Here is a 17,302-nt window from a genome sequence, read left to right as displayed (position 1 = left end):
CACTGCTTTGTTTTGCTTAATGTGTCTTATAATCCCGTGCACCTTATGGTCCGAAAAATAGGTATTTGACTTTTTTATTTGGCACACTGCAGTTTAATGTTGCAAAGCACCTCTTTTTAACTTCAGTGGATATTATACATGGTTATGCTCATGTAACAAGTGTCACCTGGCAGTTTGTTGCTCTCTGCCAGGTGATTGGCTGAAGAGCTTTGAAAAGGTAGTGGGTGTGTGGGGTGAGGTGTTTAATAAAACCGATATTTTATTGGGTAATATTTTAATTTGTTGTTGTTTGTGTTTTTCTGCTGTGCTGTCTGTGCTGTCCTTTTTTTCGTTCTTTTGATTGATTTGTAATTTTGTTTTGGTTAGTCCGTCCAGCCGTAAAGGCGGTTACTGATTGGGAGTGAGTTGTGTAAGGGCGGACTAACCTCCCTTTTTGTTTTTTGTTTATTTCTTTGTGCCACTTCCCTTTATATCCCAGATTGCAGGTCATGCATAGCGCTGAGTTGTTTGAGTTGTTTGCAGTGCGTGCCACGATTGCAGTGTTGCTAAACGGCGTGTGACGGTTTGCAGTGTTGTGTTATTTTTTGCACCGTTTGTGTGGTAAGTGTCATGTGCAGCTTGGATATCAGCAGGATGTGTTGTAAGTCCTGTCTGGAAATAACTGGGAATTTGAATGTTTAATTAATGTAATAAATAAATTATCAATTTATTTCCTTGCCCCTTTTACTCCTACCTTGTCCTCGGTTACACTCAGGATATGTCAGCCCATTTCCACTGGAAATGCCTTTTGGTTAAACTTTCAGCAAGGAATTTGCATTTGCACTGTTAAATTTTTATATAGCTTCAATGCACATAAAAAAAAAACAGCTGCTTGTTTAAGTGAAAATAAATGCATGGGGGGTTTTTTTGCGCTAGCAAAGTTGTGGAGTTGTATTTTGTCTCGCATCAATTATATCATCAGTTATATTGTCATCGCAAATTTTCAAATATATATCGTGATAAATATTTTTGGCCATATCGCCCTGCTCTAGTCAGTAGCACGAGCTGAGGATCGGGACTTTTTCAGAGCAGGCTAATGACTGACCTCGAGCTGTGGATGGACCATCTCAGCTGAAGTTTGCTCTGTGTTCAGCGTCGTCTTCCTGTCATGTGATGGTGTTGTCTCCGCCTTCCAAGACCTTTAAGAAGAACTTTGCTGAGAACAGTGTAACCCTCCTCCTCCAAAGTGCTGTGAATGTTTTAGTCTGATCACAGATCTGTAGCCACCAGGCAGCACATCGTTATCTGTCAGCTAGACAGATAACAGATCACAGGCTTTAATGTGATGTCGGCCCACCCTTTGCAGCTGTAACCTATTCGGCTGTTTTGGGAAGTCTTTCCACAGGTTTAGGAGTGTTTATGGGAACTTCTGATCAGGAACACATTTGTGAGGTCACACTGATGTTGGACGAACAGTCCTGCCCCACAGTCTCTGATTTACCCCAAAGGTGTTCTGTGGGGCTGAGGTCAGGACTCTGTGCAGGCCAGTCAAGTTTTTCCACACCAAACTGGCTCATCCATGTCTTTATGGACCTGCTTTGTGCACTGGTGTGCAGCTGAGTTAGAACAGGAAGCTCCATCCCCAAACTGGTCACACAAAGTTGGGAATATGAAACTGTCCAAAATGTCTTGGTATGCTGAAGCATGAAGAGTTCCCCTCACTGGAGCCCTCACACCATAACCCCCACTCCACCAAACTTTACACTTGGGACAGTGCAGTCAGACAAGTACCATTGTCCTGGCAACAGCCAAACCCAAACTCCAGAAGGAGAAGTGTGATTCGTCACTCCAGAGAACACATCCTTTGTTACCAGCAGCCGGTTTGGACCGTCAGCTGGTCATCTACTGTTCTCATCACAAAGGGTCTCACTGTCAGTGGCTTCTATCTCCTCCTTTGGCCAGCTGACTCCTCAGGACTTGCCTGACCCTCTGCAGGTACTTGGTGGTTGCAGCTTTCCCAGCAGCCTCATCATAGTTCCCATTTGCCTGTGGGATTCCCGGGTACTTGTAGCTGTCCCCTATGTCTGCAATGTTGCCTTCTGGTAGTTCGATCTCCTCCGTTCTGACTACCTTCCCTCTCTTTGTTATCATTCGACTACATTTCTCCAGTCCAAATGACATTCCGATGTCATTGCTGTATATCCTGGTGGTGTGGATCAGTGAGTCAGCTTGATGTCATCCATGTACAGGAGGTGGCTGACACCTGTTCCACTCCTTAGTTGGGATCCATAGCCAGTCTTGTCAATGATCTCACACAGGGGATTCAGGCCTATGCAGAACAGCAGTGGGGACAGAGCATCTCTTTGGTAGATCCCGCACTTGATGGTGACTTGTGCTATGGGCTTGAAGTTGGCCTCTAGTGTTGTCCGCCACATCCCCATTGAGTTCCTGATGAAGGCTCTCAGGGTCCTGTTGATCTTGTATAGTTCTGGGCATTCCAGGATCAAGCTGTGGGGCATCGAGTCATAGGCCTTCTTCAATCCAGGCAGTGCACAGGTTGGTCAGCCTGGTCTTGCAGTCTCGGCTGACTGCTCGGTCTGCCAGTAGCTGGTGTTTTGCGCCTCTGGTATTCTTGCCCATCCCTTTCTGTGCCCCACTCATGTATTGACCCATGTGCCTGTTCATCTTAGCCACTATGATGCCTGACAGGAGCTTCCAGGTGGTGCTGAGGCAGGTTATTGGTCGGTAGTTGGAGGGGACCGGTCCCTTCTGGGGGTCCTTGAGGATCAGGACTGTCCGGCCTTCGGTTAGCCATTCTGGGTGTCTCTCATCAACTAGCAGCTGGTTCATTTGTGCTGCCAGACTCTCGTGGTGTGCAATCAGCTTCTTCAGCCTGTAGGCGTGAACCATGTCGGGGCCTGGTGCTGTCCAACTCTTCATATTGGAGAGTCTTTCTTGGATATCCGCCACTGTGATGGTTACTGGACCCTGTTCAGGGAGGTTGCTGTGGTCTGTCCTCAGATCCACTAGCCACTGAGCATTGTTATTGTTGCGTCTGTAATGATAAGCAGCTGTTGCTGTAAGTTAACATAGTTTCATGCCATACCACAAGGTGGCACTATCTGTAAAGAACACGGGCATGAGCGCTAAGAGGGGAGGGGTGGTTGTTGTTTTTCCGGCTAACCAAGCATGGTTAATAAAGTATGTCGCAGATCACAAAAGGACTCTTTCTTCATAAATAAGGAGACAAACAAAACAGCGTCCTTCTCCCATATGCTCAGCCTTGGTGGTGCTGTTCTCATATTGTTCCCTTGCCACTGAGAGTACACCTTGGCTGGTTCTGTGGAGAGCAGCTGGTTCCTTGTCCTGCCTTCGATCTCTCTGGTGTACCTCTTCAAGCGGCTGGCCAAGGCTGTGAGTCGCTGCTTGGCAGTGTCCAAGGCCTCGGGTATGGACACCTTCTTCATCGCACCTTTCTGCAGATCTGCAGTCGGCTAACCTCCCTCTGTGCTACCTTGATCTTGGCCTCTAGTCTCCTTCTCCATGGTGGGTACTGCTCCTTGTAGCTGTTCATCTTGTAGCCCAGCATCTCACTGATGACTGCTGGCAGGTGTAGTTCAGCTGGTGTTGCAGCATTGGTTTCTACTTCATAGCAGGCTTGAGCCTTTGTGGTTCCCGGGTTATTCCTGAATATCCTAACCACTTTCCTCTGATCTGAGGGGGACAGTTTGGATGTTTTTCCCAGACTTCGGGAAGGGGTAACAGATCTGAATAACTTGTACTTGTGTACAATTGTTCAAGCTGATCTTGAATCTGCAGATATTTAGAAACCGTCATTGACTTCTTTGGACTTTCACTTTGATCAATCCAATAAGTGCATTTCAACAAATCCATTTTATGCTGCAGTCAGTCATTAGGAGAGACAGCGCGTCATGTTCAAAGACATTTTTGAACCTTCAGAATTACTTATTAAAATTTAACTTGTTAAGGGTGGGTGTAAATTTTAGTCTGTGTGTATATTTAACACTGTGTGGAATAGAGAACAATCAAAAACACTCAGATTAGTTTATGTTTATCGGGTCAGGAGTTTGAATTAATTTGCCAGCTTCTTTTCCAATTTAAACGTTATACAGGGTGGGCCATTTATATGGATACACCGCAATAACATGGGAATGGTTGGTGATACAGGGAGTGCAGAATTATTAGGCAAGTTGTATTTTTGAGGAATAATTTTATTATTGAACAACAACCATGTTCTCAATGAACCCAAAAAACTCATTAATATCAAAGCTGAATGTTTTTGGAAGTAGTTTTTAGTTTGTTTTTAGTTCTAGCTATTTTAGGGGGATATCTGTGTGTGCAGGTGACTATTACTGTGCATAAATATTAGGCAACTTAACAAAAAACAAATATATACCCATTTCAATGATTTATTTTTACCAGTGAAACCAATATAACATCTCCACATTCACAAATATACATTTCTGACATTCAAAAACAAAACAAAAACAAATCAGCGACCAATATAGCCACCTTTCTTTGCAAGGACACTCAAAAGCCTGCCATCCATGAATTCTGTCAGTGTTTTGATCTGTTCACCATCAACATTGCGTGCAGCAGCAACCACAACCTCCCAGACACTGTTCAGAGAGGTGTACTGTTTTCCCTCCTTGTAAATCTCACATTTGATGATGGACCACAGGTTCTCAATGGGGTTCAGATCAGGTGAACAAGGAGGCCATGTCATTAGTTTTTCTTCTTTTATACCCTTTCTTGCCAGCCACGCTGTGGAGTACTTGGACGCGTGTGATGGAGCATTGTCCTGCATGAAAATCATGTTTTTCTTGAAGGATGCAGACTTCTTCCTGTACCACTGCTTGAAGAAGGTGTCTTCCAGAAACTGGCAGTAGGACTGGGAGTTGAGCTTGACTCCATCCTCAACCCGAAAAGGCCCCACAAGCTCATCTTTGATGATACCAGCCCAAACCAGTACTCCACCTCCACCTTGCTGGCGTCTGAGTCGGACTGGAGCTCTCTGCCCTTTACCAATCCAGCCACGGGCCCATCCATCTGGCCCATCAAGACTCACTCTCATTTCATCAGTCCATAAAACCTTAGAAAAATCAGTCTTGAGATATTTCTTGGCCCAGTCTTGACGTTTCAGCTTGTGTGTCTTGTTCAGTGGTGGTCGTCTTTCAGCCTTTCTTACCTTGGCCATGTCTCTGAGTATTGCACACCTTGTGCTTTTGGGCACTCCAGTGATGTTGCAGCTCTGAAATATGGCCAAACTGGTGGCAAGTGGCATCTTGGCAGCTGCACGCTTGACTTTTCTCAGTTCATGGGCAGTTATTTTGCGCCTTGGTTTTTCCACACGCTTCTTGCGACCCTGTTGACTATTTTGAATGAAACGCTTGATTGTTCGATGATCACGCTTCAGAAGCTTTGCAATTTTGAGACTGCTGCATCCCTCTGCAAGATATCTCACTATTTTTGACTTTTCTGAGCCTGTCAAGTCCTTCTTTTGACCCATTTTGCCAAAGGAAAGGAAGTTGCCTAATAATTATGCACACCTGATATAGGGTGTTGATGTCATTAGACCACACCCCTTCTCATTACAGAGATGCACATCACCTAATATGCTTAATTGGTAGTAGGCTTTCGAGCCTATACAGCTTGGAGTAAGACAACATGCATGAAGAGGATGATGTGGACAAAATACTCATTTGCCTAATAATTCTGCACTCCCTGTATTAAAGTCCTGTTTGTGGCACATTAGTATATGTGAGGGGGCAAACTCCTCAAGATGGGCGGTGACCATGGTGGCCATTTAGAAGTCGGCCATCTTGGATACAACTTTTGTTTTTTCAATAGGAAGAGGGCCATGTGACACATCACACTTATTGGTAATGTCACAAGAAAAACAATGGTGTGCTTGGTTTCAACGTAACTTTATTCTTTCATGAGTTATTTACAAGTTTCTCTTTGTTCACAGCCATTGACATGTCGAAGAGGTTAACACGTGAGGAGCGGATCGAAATTGTGTTGATATCTGGTGAAGGCAGTAACCGGGTCATTGCAGCAGATTTCAATGCAAGACACCCTACGAGACCACCCATCTCCCATGCTACAGTTAGCAAACTGCTTGCTAAGTTTCGTGAAACTGGTTCAGTGTTGGATTTGCCAAAATGTGGACGCAAGAAAACTGTCACTAATGAAGAAACATCAGTGTCTGTCCTGGCTTCATTCAGCAAGAGCCCACAGCGTAGCACTCGCCGCATGTCACTGGAGAGTGGCATTAGTCGAACGTCCCTTCGGCGGATATTAGCCACTCACAAATGGCACCCTTACAAACTCCAGCTACTGCAGCATCTCAGCGAGGATGACCCAGATCAGCACAGAATTTGCAGAATGGGCAAAACAAAAATTGGAACAGGACCCTCAGTTCACGCAGAAGATTTTGTTCATTGATGAGGCAAACTTTTATGTGAATGGTGAAGTTAACAAACAAAACCACCGCTATTGGTCTGACACTAACCCACATTGGATGGATCCCTCCAAGACTGTTGGACCAACAAAAGTGATGGTTTGGTGTGGTATATGGGGAACAACGATAATGGGTCCATTCTTCATCAATGGAAACCTCAAGGCCACTGGATATTTGAAATTGCTACATGATGATGTGTTTCCCTCTTTATGCACTGAAGCTGGCACGTTCCCTGAGTTTTTCCAGCAACATGGTGCACCACCACATTATGGGTGCAGGTCCGAGCATTCCTAGATGAACAGTTTCCTGGAAAGTGGATTGGTCGTCGTGGGCCAGTTGAATGGCCCCCAAGGTCTCCCGATGTGACCCCTTTAGACTTTTATCTTTGGGGTCATCTGAAGGCAATTGTCTATGGTGTGAAGATACGAGATGTGCAGCACCTGAAACTACGGATACTGGATGCCTGTGCTGGCATTTCTCCTACGGTGTTGCTATCAGTGTGTGAAGAGTGGGAGAAGAGGGTTGCATTGACAATCCAACACAATGGGCAGCACATTGAACACATTTTATACGTGGTCAGGAACTTGTAAATAACTCATGAAAGAATAAAGTTACGTTGAAACCAAGCACACCATTGTTTTTCTTGTGACATTACCAATAAGTTTGATGTGTCACATGACCCTCTTCCTATTGAAAAAAGTTGTATCCAAGATGGCCGACTTCTAAAGGGCCACCATGGTCACCACCCATCTTGAGGAGTTTGCATATCCATATAAATGGCCCACCCTGTAGTTCTTTTTTCCCTGTAAAATTTGAACACATCAAAAATGAATTGCTTATTATGCTTATTGAAGGACTTCATAAAGTCACGACTCCCTGACAAACGGAAACAACGGTTTAATACGTTTCTGGGTAAAAACGACCCTCTGCAGGTTTCAGCAGTTTTATTTTATTTGAAGAAAATAATCTGGAGCATAAAGACAAACATTTATACAACCGGTAAACACGGCTTTCACATGTGCTTCGTCATTTTGGTTGTTTAGTAGAAAACAAACTCACTCTGGGCCTTTGGGGTTCGAATTATTTACAGGAAATAAATTAAAGTGATAAACATGGTTCATATTTGAATCACTTCACAAAAAGAAACTTCAAAACTACAATCAGTCATCAGTTTATCGGGACGGGTTTCCCTCCTATGGTGTCCTCACAAAGCCTACAATTTACAAAGTCTTCACAAACACAGACATACAACAGCACGCACACAGCAGGTTCAAGGTTTGGCACAAAGTGAACTCACTTTGATACTGTCACATCCAGGCTGTTAAGGGTCTACCCTTAGGTCCTCCTGTGGGATTCTTGGGCTTGTCCAGGTCTCACACACCTGGTCAGAGGGTCCAGAGGAGTTTGACAGGTAAAAATAAATACATTCAGACCTGAGAGTCCAGACGGGTGTCCACATACGAGTGAGTAAATCCAAAACCAGGGCTGGCTGTGGTTTGGTTCAGGGCTGACTGCGGTTCAGAGTTTAGAGGTTTTTATCTCGGCTCCGTCGGGACGGACTCGTCGGCTCTGGTCCAGTCGTGGCTTCACTCGACCCCAGAAGGACCAGAGTCTGTCACATGTTTATTTAAGATAATTCTCAGGGTCAGTTACACGGTTGTGGGTCTTCGTCCTCGGCCACAGAGCTTGTTCTTCATCGCTCGTGTTCCCAGCGAGAGGAAGCGTTCAGCTTCGCCTCCACAGACAAACATCACTTTGTTTGTGCCGCTCACATTTGGTCTAAACTCCTGCCATCATCTGATCAGGCGCCGATCAGTCTATGAGAAACAGCTGAAAACGGAATCAGTCCTGAACCAGAACCAGCTCTGGTCCTGGCTCCACCCGGGCCGGTCCGGGTCAGACGTGGAGGCGGGAGGAGCGGAGCTTCCACCTCCTGGATCGCACTTTAAAGAAGAAGAAGAGGAGCATGAGGAAGAGGCAGGAGCACACGTACAGCACCACACACAGACTCATGTCCACACTGTTAAAGCCCAGAAGCCAGACTCCGCCCCCTCCTCCAGCCACACCCACCACCTCCCTCCTCTCCTCCCCCTTCACAGCCTGGCGTGCTGGACGAGGAGTCTGGGTGGAGGACTTCTTCTCCGAGTCGCTCCTCACGCCTCCTTCGTGCTCCTTGGGAACTGGAGGAGCAGGAAGTCGAGGGGGGGTCACGGAGTACTCGGGGGACAGGTTGGAGGCGGCGTAGTGTTGTCGTAGAAAGCGGAGGACGTTGTCCTGGTTCCAGACGTGGACGCCGTTTTTCTCCTCGTGGCAGGAAGCGCAGAGGGAGGGGCTTGGCCATGGAGCTTTAGGGAAGAGGGGGTCGTCGCTCAGAGAGCCTGGAGGGGCGGGGGGAGAAGAGGAGGGTCAACAAGGTTCGGATGACAGCGATCATCAATAAATCTGATCAATAATTCTGATCCTCAGCAAGCTTCCTGTGTGTATAAAGACTGTGCGCGTGTGGATGTCTGAGTGTGCACGCGTCTGCGTGCGCGCCTGTCTGCGTGCGCGCCTGTCTGCGTGTTACCTGCCAGCCTCATGTTGACCCTGTTGTGTTGCTGCCACAGCCAGAGGATCTGCTGCTCTCGGTTCTGTACGTTGTCCATGCCGACCGCTGCTGCCTGCTCGAAGTGCCGGCCGCACTCCCGGCAGCCAAAGAAGGTTCGGATGTAGCGGCGCATCATCTGCAGCACCGGCGCCGCCTCAGCCTCCAGACCTGTGTCACACAGGCGGGTCCGTTTAGAGTCACTGGTGGGTTTTATTGCTCTGCTCGTGCACAGCGGCTGTTTTCAGGGAGCGCTGCAGACGAGCAGAGCTCTGATCCCTAAACACTGAAAGGGAAACGTTCTGGAATTTTCCTTTGAGTTACAACAACAACTGAACACTTTTTATAAAGTGGAAAACAAACTGAGCTCAGCTGTGGGGCGATCACACTGTTGGATTGGCACCAAACATCAGACACCTTTTACTCACACACACACACACACACACACACACACAGGCTACCCGAGTGTGCACGTGTGCGCGTGTACCTGTGTTGTCCAGTGCGGTGGGGTTGGCGTCATGTTGAACAGTCAGAACATGGAACAGGGTCCAGAGGGAACACGGGTAGCCTCGAAGCCCCGCCCTACTCCCCTGGCAACCCACCCAACGAAGCTCCGCCCCTAAGAACACACCTGAGATCTACACAGGAAGCGGGAAGTCAGCATCTGTGTGTGTGTCGGCTGTAATACTGTACCAAAGTAAAGTGTTAGTGTAATCAGATTACATTCTGTAACAGCAGTGTGACAAGTTACTTTCTCCAGTGAGTAACTACATAAGGCTCTGTATGACTGATGTGTAATCTATTACTCGTTTCCTGAGTATCGACCGCAGCACTGGCGTTCAGTGTCTCACCCTCATCTTGTTATCCACCAGGTCCAGGACGGCCTGGTACGGGATTCGCTGCAGCGGCATGCTGAGCAGCCAATCAGAAAGCGTCTCCATTAACTTCACCACAGAGCCGCCACCTGGATACAGCTGCACAGGTGCAAACACAGAGAAGCGTCAGTTTGTGCTTAAATGAACGAGACGGTGACAGCAGCTGTGGCGGGTTTGTGAACTTGTGTTTGCAGACGACTCCACGCCTTTCCTGCTCGTGGGGCCCGTGATCTTGTCAGCTCAGAGGGACGCTGAATCCCATACAGGATGAACACGATGGCAGGTCTCCATGGCAACACTTTCATTGATCATGCGTGAGAATCACGCCATCTTGGAGGAGGAGCTAAAACAGCTTGTTTCAGGCACAGGCTGCACTGAGTATTATGAACTGTGAGTTATGCAAAGCTGCTCTGGTTGCCGTGGTTACCTTTGCCACTAAAGTCACCAAGTCCTTGAAGATCTTTAGCTCCTCCCCCTCCAGTGTATTATGGGTAGCCAGCTCGACCCTCAGCAGGTAGTGGAGGGCTGTCTCCAGGTCGGCCGTGTACACCTTAGACCTGCGGAGACGTACAGGTCAGCTGATCTGAGGTCCGAGTCATTCTACCTGACCCGATCAGAGCGAGTCTCTTACCTGTCAAAGTCCCTCCATGGTTCTGTGTTCTGTTTGCCCGGCAGCGCCCCCACCTGGCTCGCACCGGAACTGCTGGTGCTGCTCGACTTCAAACGGCGCTGGACTCCAGGTAACGTCCTCAGCAAGGAGGAGAAGAAGAAACGCAGCGGCTTCTCGCTGCAGAAGGAGGTGTCAGTCAGAAAATCGAACATCGGTTACTCCCCCTGTTACTTTAGTCAAAGGGTTCAACTTTACCTGTGCAGGTGTGCATGTGTCCCATTGGGATGAAGCAGGTAGATGGAAGGGAAGGCAGTGAGCTTCAGAGCGTCCACCAGGGGGCGATCAGAGCTCAGAGCTCTCTTCACCTGCACACCCAAATACTGCAGCAGGTCCAGGATCACCTGGAGACACACAGGTTTGTACAGGTGAGGACACCAACCAACACATGCAGCACCCGTACGGAACACAGACTGTATATTAAAGATGGCCATAACTACCATGATGTCACTCTTGGGGTGGGCATTTGTACCACCTCCATCTTTATAACCTGGATGTAACTAGCCCCGCCCTGAATGCTCCCCTGCTTCCTGTTCCTCTGACTCTAACGGGGCCATCATCTCCAACATAAACGTCATGTTTATTCTGTCACAGCTGAAACTGCTGATGAGAACTCAAACTCATCAGCAGGAAGTTTGCAGGTGAGCTCATTTTCACAGTGTCGCCCCCTGCTGGACATCAGAGACACATGAGGCTGAAGGGCTCCCTCAGACAGATGCACTGATGTACAGACGGGCAAAGTGTGCTGTAGGAAAGCAGGATAGGAAGTCCTCAGCAGGTTGGTGGTGACTGAACTTTCAAAATAAGAGCACACAGACTGTATTGTAAACGTATATAAACGGAAGCTACACTGAGTTTTCTAAATCGACGCGCTCGTCTCTGTGTGTTGCAGGTTTATCGGACAGCGCTTCCTGTTCCCGTTCTGATCTGTGACTTTGACCGAGTCTCCTTTTTCCTGTTCTGGTTACCTCTCGTCCCACGTACGAGTCCGGTTCCTCCACCAGGATGGCCGTGTAGTGATCTGACCTTTGACCCAGCAGAGGTAGCAGTTGAGCAGCGCTGCAGACGAACATAAAGAGCGAGGTTAGCAGTGGCACAGACTCCGACCCGGTCCAGGTTTAGGTCCAGGTACCTGTAGGGCTCTAAAGGAGGGCAGTGCTTGGGCCGATCCAGATTAGTGTGGTTCTGCAGGACGTTCACCATCAGCTGACGGACAGACGGGATCGACCGGTCTGCACCTGCACACACACGCAGTCACCGTTTTTAACAACATAAACAAAAATAAATGTCTTTATTTAAAAGGTCGACTCTTGTGTTTGTTTTTAATCGAGTCCTAACGAATCCTAAGGAAGGAAGGAAGGAAGGCAGGAAGGAAGTGAGCGGGACGTTCAGGTGAGTCTCACCTCTGTAGGTCGTCCCTCGCTCCGATGGTGGACTGTGGGCCCAGAAGAACTGAGGATAGAAAAATGAGGTGGTTATTACCCATCAGCCCCTGCAGGGGGCGACACTAACCGGCATCAGTGTAAACACCTGCAGCAGGTACATGCTGACGTACCTTGAAGGTGGGGTAGAACTTGATGCTGTAGTCCTTACAGACGTCAAAGTTTTCCTCCTGAGCGCAGTCCAACACACCCACGCTGATGGCATCCTGCCACTCTGACACACACACACACACACACACACACACACACACACACACACACACACACACACACAGCTTCTTTAACCTGCTGACAGGTGCCATCCAGTTTGGAGGTGGACGAGCTCGTTATGTGTGGAGTCGTCATGAGTTACGATGACGCGATTCATCAGAACTGCACTCGCTCACTTTCTAATAGCCGTAACGAGTGTGCGCCTAAGACTCGCCATTCATCCCTTTTCACCCCGCGGACGCCTGCACGACGGTTAGACAGACCGACGGCGGGAGAAACACAGGCTGAATGCAGACCGAGGTCCAGGTGTGTTTCAGCCACAGGTGTGTCGTTCAGGCCAAAGTTCAAACAGGTGCCAGAAACATCGATTTCCTCTGATTTTCATTCTTCTATTTTGTCTCTTTGATGGTAACACAGAGGGAGCGTGCAGTTACCCCCTGCAGCCTGCAGAGGGCGGCAGCAGTCACCATTTACCTCTGCAGGTTTAAAAGGAAGCGTGTGTGTCACTGTGTGTGTGTGTGTTAGTCAGGGCGTGTTTCAAGACTGGTTATTTTGTCGGTTACACACGGTTTGGGACTGTGTGAGCGTTGCTGAGTCCTGAAGCAGGCTGCAGCCCCGTGCTGCAGCCCCGTGCTGCACAGGTGTCAGGTACTTCTATTTAAAGCAGCTCCCTTCACCAGTTTATCCACAGCACTGTGCAAAAGTCCTGAGCCGCCCCTCATGTCTTTATATTTCAGAGGAAAATTTGAAATATGTGCAGCGCTTTCTGGAAATGTGCAAACACAAATGTCTGTGACTGGACATGACTCTTCACGCTGCTCATCTGCTGTAGAAAGTCCAGTTTCATTGCATTTTTTAGGACACACTGCAAAGCATGCTGGGAAACGATTCTGGTTATTAGCAGTCCAAAAATCTTGGGCAGTGATTACTCAAGACTTAAAAAACTACAACAGTGTGTCTCCTGCAAAATATAAAGAGATGTGGGGCGGCTCAGGACTTTTGCACAGTGCTGTAGATGAAGGGTGACACTTGGATTAAAATGTGACGCCTGTGGCACTCAGTGATGCTGAGCTGACTTTAACTGGCTTCAAATCCAAAGCCTGTGTTACAACGACTGCTTCCAATACTTATTATTGCTAATGGAACTGAAACTTTCATGTAGTCTTCCTCAGAGCAACATGTTTGTGCACACGTGCAGTGATCCGGCCTCGCTGGGAGGTCGGGGTTGTTTCATCAGAAACTGGTTAAACTCTCAGTAAAAAACTTTCTCAAATCTCCTCGCTGCCTCTGTGGCAGGGAGGGGCTGTGACACACGGGACGCAACAGGAAGAGGAAGTGAGGAAACCTCATGAGTGTTAGACAGAAGCTGCTGCAGAGCCCACATACTCCTCTGACAAAGGTCCAGAACACCAGAGAAGAAGTCTGAAGACCTCCAAGTGTTCAGGAGGGCTGAGCAACCCCAGGCCTCTCCCAGAACAGAGAGCCTCTTATGGCTTTACTGGTGTTGGGTGACGAAAACATCCACAAAATTCACTTTACATCCAGATCACAGAGGACAGGAGCGCTTTAAACGTACAGGTGAGAGGTTTAGGAAAAACAGTCTGCAGGGAAAGACGACGCAGGTGACGGTCAGAGGGAGGGTCCTCACGTGGACAGGTATACAAACATGTGAATGGAAACTGTGTGTGTTCGATCTGGTGGGAAAAGATTAGGAGCCGCAGGTGCTTCAGTACAAACACCATCGGGTCCTCAAGCTCCGGAGGCCCAGGAGGGACACGTCTGCATTGGTGACTCCAGTAACAAACATCAGTGTTTACCTTCATCCACCTTCTGCTCTGGTGTGGCCCTCATTGGCTTCCAATCAGTGCAGCCAATCGCTGATCAATAACCAAAGACACAAATCAAGAGTCTCAAATACTGATCAGTATCTCTGCAGTCATTTCAACTTTTAGCTGTGACCTTTGAACTGACAGCCTTTAAAGCCCTTAAACCTTTGTTACCCAGTCTGTTCCACTCAGCAGGGACACACCTGAGTCCCTCGCACTGTTGGCTACCTGCCGTTAGCACCTGACGCTGTGTCCCCAGCTGCCCTCATCGTTAGCACACCTTCATCCCGGGATGTCGCTTCCTTCGGTCTGTAGTTTGAATGATTTACCTGCCCCAGCACGTCCACACACGCAGTCTCCCCGCCATTCAGAACCCCATTGAAAAAACGCTACATTTAAGTTTCTCTGAACAACCGAAAACATTTACAAGAGCGAGCTAGCAGCAGGAAAATGAGCTAAAATAAACAACTGATAAGTTTATTGTTAATTGTTTTAACGCCGAATCGGTACAGAGATCTGACTTCATCGGAAAGCACTCAGACTTAAAATTTGGTCCTATTTTGACCGATTAACGGACACGATGTAAACAGCAGATTTTTGAACAGAGTCTGGTTTGACCCGAACGCACGGGGAACCGAGTATCTTCGCAGCAGTACCTTTCACGTCCTGGGCCAGAGCCTTCCATGTGCTGGAGTACTGGATGCAGTGTCCACACCAGGACGAGAAGAACTGGATGAGCCAGGCCGAGGACGAGTTAGTGACGGCGGACTTCAGGCTGTCGCTGCTCAGGATCACCAGCGGGTCCTCCTCCGTGTAGAGCCGGCCTGCGCCTCCCAGGGAGCCGGGCACCAGGCAGAAGACCGCCGCCGCCGCTCCCAGCCAGAGCATCGCCGCCATCCGAGAACCAATACACCGCGAACAGGGAGTCAGAGAACCGCAGAGTCCGAGCCGGAAACCAGCCTCAACAGCCGGGGAGACATGAGAGCAGAGGCCCGCTGAACCTACGAAGCTCGGAGAGCAGCCGACAGAGGCCTCACTCCGAGCCTATACCGGGACACCGGCGCACGCGCAGTCTGTCTCTGTGTGTCTTAGTTTGAGTGGGACAGTGTCCGTGACGCTGTGGCTCGTGTTGCTTTAATAGACGATCTCCGACGAGCGTGCGCTGCGCGCGGTCTGACGCGTTATCCCTCTGCTGCGTTCACGAGTAATCGGAAAAGTTAGACTTCATTGATGAGAGCCGTGCATTAATACTCAAGTACGCATGTTCGTACTCGCGTGCTTGTCCGTTCCAGTCGGTACTTCGTTCACACGGGAGTGTGGACCTCCTCTACAGCTGGAACTGCATTTAATTTAATCGTGATTAATATTTGCAATGAAAATGACACGTGATAGAAAAATTACATGAACTAAACCATTTCTTTAAGAAAAAAATGTAATTTCAATTTAAGCACAAATTCCCCTTTGCACTGCCAGTCAAAGTTTGGACACACCTTCTCATTTCATGGTTTTTCTTTACTTTTGCTACTTTCTACATTATAGATACAAACTGAAGACATCAAATATATGAAGATATATGGAGTTATGCAGCAAAGAAAAAATGATAGATAACTCTAAATATGTTTTATGTTTTAGATTCCACCCTTTGCTTTGTTGACAGCGCTGCAAACCCTCGTTCTTCTTTTAGTGAGTTTCATGATGTAGTCACCTGACATGGTTTCACCTCACAGGTGTGCCTTTCACACGGGTTCAATGGTGAAATTTCTTGCCTTCTTAATGGGGTTGGGACCATCAGCTGTGTTGTCAGAGGTCAGGTTGGTACACATCTGACAGCCCTATTAATAAAACTTGAGTTGGTCCTGCGGGGCAGCAGGTGATGGAGGCGGAGACATTCATGAGGCTCCCACAGGTTGATGACAGATATCAGACTGTAAGAGAAAGCAGCGCTTGATTTATAATGCAGGAAAAAACAAAGGCATCCATTCTTCTTGTTCCGAGCTTCAGCTCGCTGTTTCAATCCTGCTTTAATCTGGTTTCTGTTGGAGTTTCCAATTCCCTACAGCCTGTGAAAGCAGCATGGCTCTCTGCCGCCCCCTGCAGGCCGAGCAGCAGAACAACCGGAGGTCCTGAAGGTTGACTTGGTTGGATTGGCAGGCAAAGATCAGCTCTGCTGAATGTTAAAATGAGCGTGCGTACTGTCACAGCTGTTCAGAGGTGTGCCGATGGAAGCTGAGCCACGGCGCTCACCAACACGTTAGTGATGACGCCGCTTCAGACTCGCAGGCAAACCAAGCTCCGCCCTCCGCTTCTTCACCACTGCTGGTCTGCAGGGTGAAATATTCATGTTTGTAGTTTTGATCATTTCTGATCTGTGACCCCTCACTGAAACAAGCTTCACCAGTATCTGACCAGTGGGGCACTGGGGGAGCCTGGGCTGCAGACTGGAGGACCCGGCGGTTGAATCCTCAAACTCTGAAACAATCAAAACAAACAAAAGTACTACAAATACTGCTATAAATACTACTACCAGTACTACAAAATAACCGGGGGACGGTTTGTGGTCAGTGTCATGATAGGTATGAATAGTTACTGATTCAGATGTAGTTCATGTGGAAGCCCGGTACTCAGATACTCAGATACTATGACGTACAGCTTCCAGTAACACAATCCGTCGATGCTTCCAAAAGTGGCTTCGGTGCTGTCTTACTACAAGATGACCATCCAGCTGCTTACCCATCCACTCACTGACAAACTGAGCAGCGTTACGCACAAAGAGAAAAAGAGATGTTAGCAGTGCAGAACGTTTCCATCAGTACGAATATGGAAGAGAAGTGAACGTGGAGACAGATCAGAAACTACTATGTACAGTCTCATTAGGAATACATAATACACATACACATGGAGGGGGGGGGCAGGTCACCTACTGATGAGAAGGTTAGTGGTTCAGTCTGCATGTCAAGTATCCTTGGGCGGATACTAACCCCAAGTTGCTCTGTGTCTGAATGGAGTTAGGAATCACTAAGTATAGAAAGAAAGTGCTATATAAGAATCAGTCCATTTACCATTTACATCACAGACATGTTATCCAGAGATAATCTACCAGTGACCAGCTCACCTGATGATGACATAGAAGCTCAGGTGATGATCTTACCTGTGTCAAGCGCAAAACTAGAAGAATTCAGAAAGGAAACTAGGAGTGATATGATTCTGACTAAACGTACAGAGACAGTTCTGGATC

At 47.9% G+C, this 17,302-nt stretch overlaps 1 protein-coding gene across 1 annotated transcript; it reads right to left on the bottom strand.

The window, feature by feature from the left end:
* Positions 1–7,396: 7,396 nt before the first annotated feature.
* qsox2 (quiescin Q6 sulfhydryl oxidase 2) lies at positions 7,397–16,766 on the bottom strand. The gene is made up of 13 exons (XM_084945575.1): positions 16,655–16,766; positions 14,724–16,536; positions 12,145–12,245; positions 11,993–12,041; positions 11,722–11,827; positions 11,558–11,648; positions 10,788–10,933; positions 10,554–10,709; positions 10,350–10,479; positions 9,899–10,021; positions 9,535–9,685; positions 9,030–9,218; positions 7,397–8,841 (listed from the first exon to the last, which is right to left on the bottom strand). The coding sequence occupies exons 2-13, from the start codon at positions 14,962–14,964 to the stop codon at positions 8,360–8,362; spliced, it is 1,965 nt and encodes a 654-aa protein (XP_084801701.1). The 5' UTR covers positions 14,965–16,536; positions 16,655–16,766; the 3' UTR covers positions 7,397–8,359.
* Between the last annotated feature and the right edge of the window lie 536 nt (positions 16,767–17,302).

Source organism: Perissodus microlepis, chromosome 12, assembly GCF_051167445.1.
Source record: "Perissodus microlepis isolate ML-2025 ecotype Zambia chromosome 12, ASM5116744v1, whole genome shotgun sequence".
Lineage (NCBI taxonomy): Eukaryota > Metazoa > Chordata > Actinopteri > Cichliformes > Cichlidae > Perissodus > Perissodus microlepis.
This window is presented reverse-complemented; position numbering and strand designations above follow the sequence as displayed.

Coding starts and splice junctions, on each gene's coding strand:
- qsox2 (XM_084945575.1), bottom strand. CDS start 14,964: ATGGCGGCGATGCTCTGGCTGGGAGCGGCGGCGGCGGTCTTCTGCCTG. Junction 9,686..9,898: donor TGGTGGATAACAAGATGAGG/GTGAGACACTGA, acceptor CTTCCTGTGTAG/ATCTCAGGTGTGTTCTTAGG. Junction 8,842..9,029: donor GGTCAACATGAGGCTGGCAG/GTAACACGCAGA, acceptor CCGCCCCTCCAG/GCTCTCTGAGCGACGACCCC.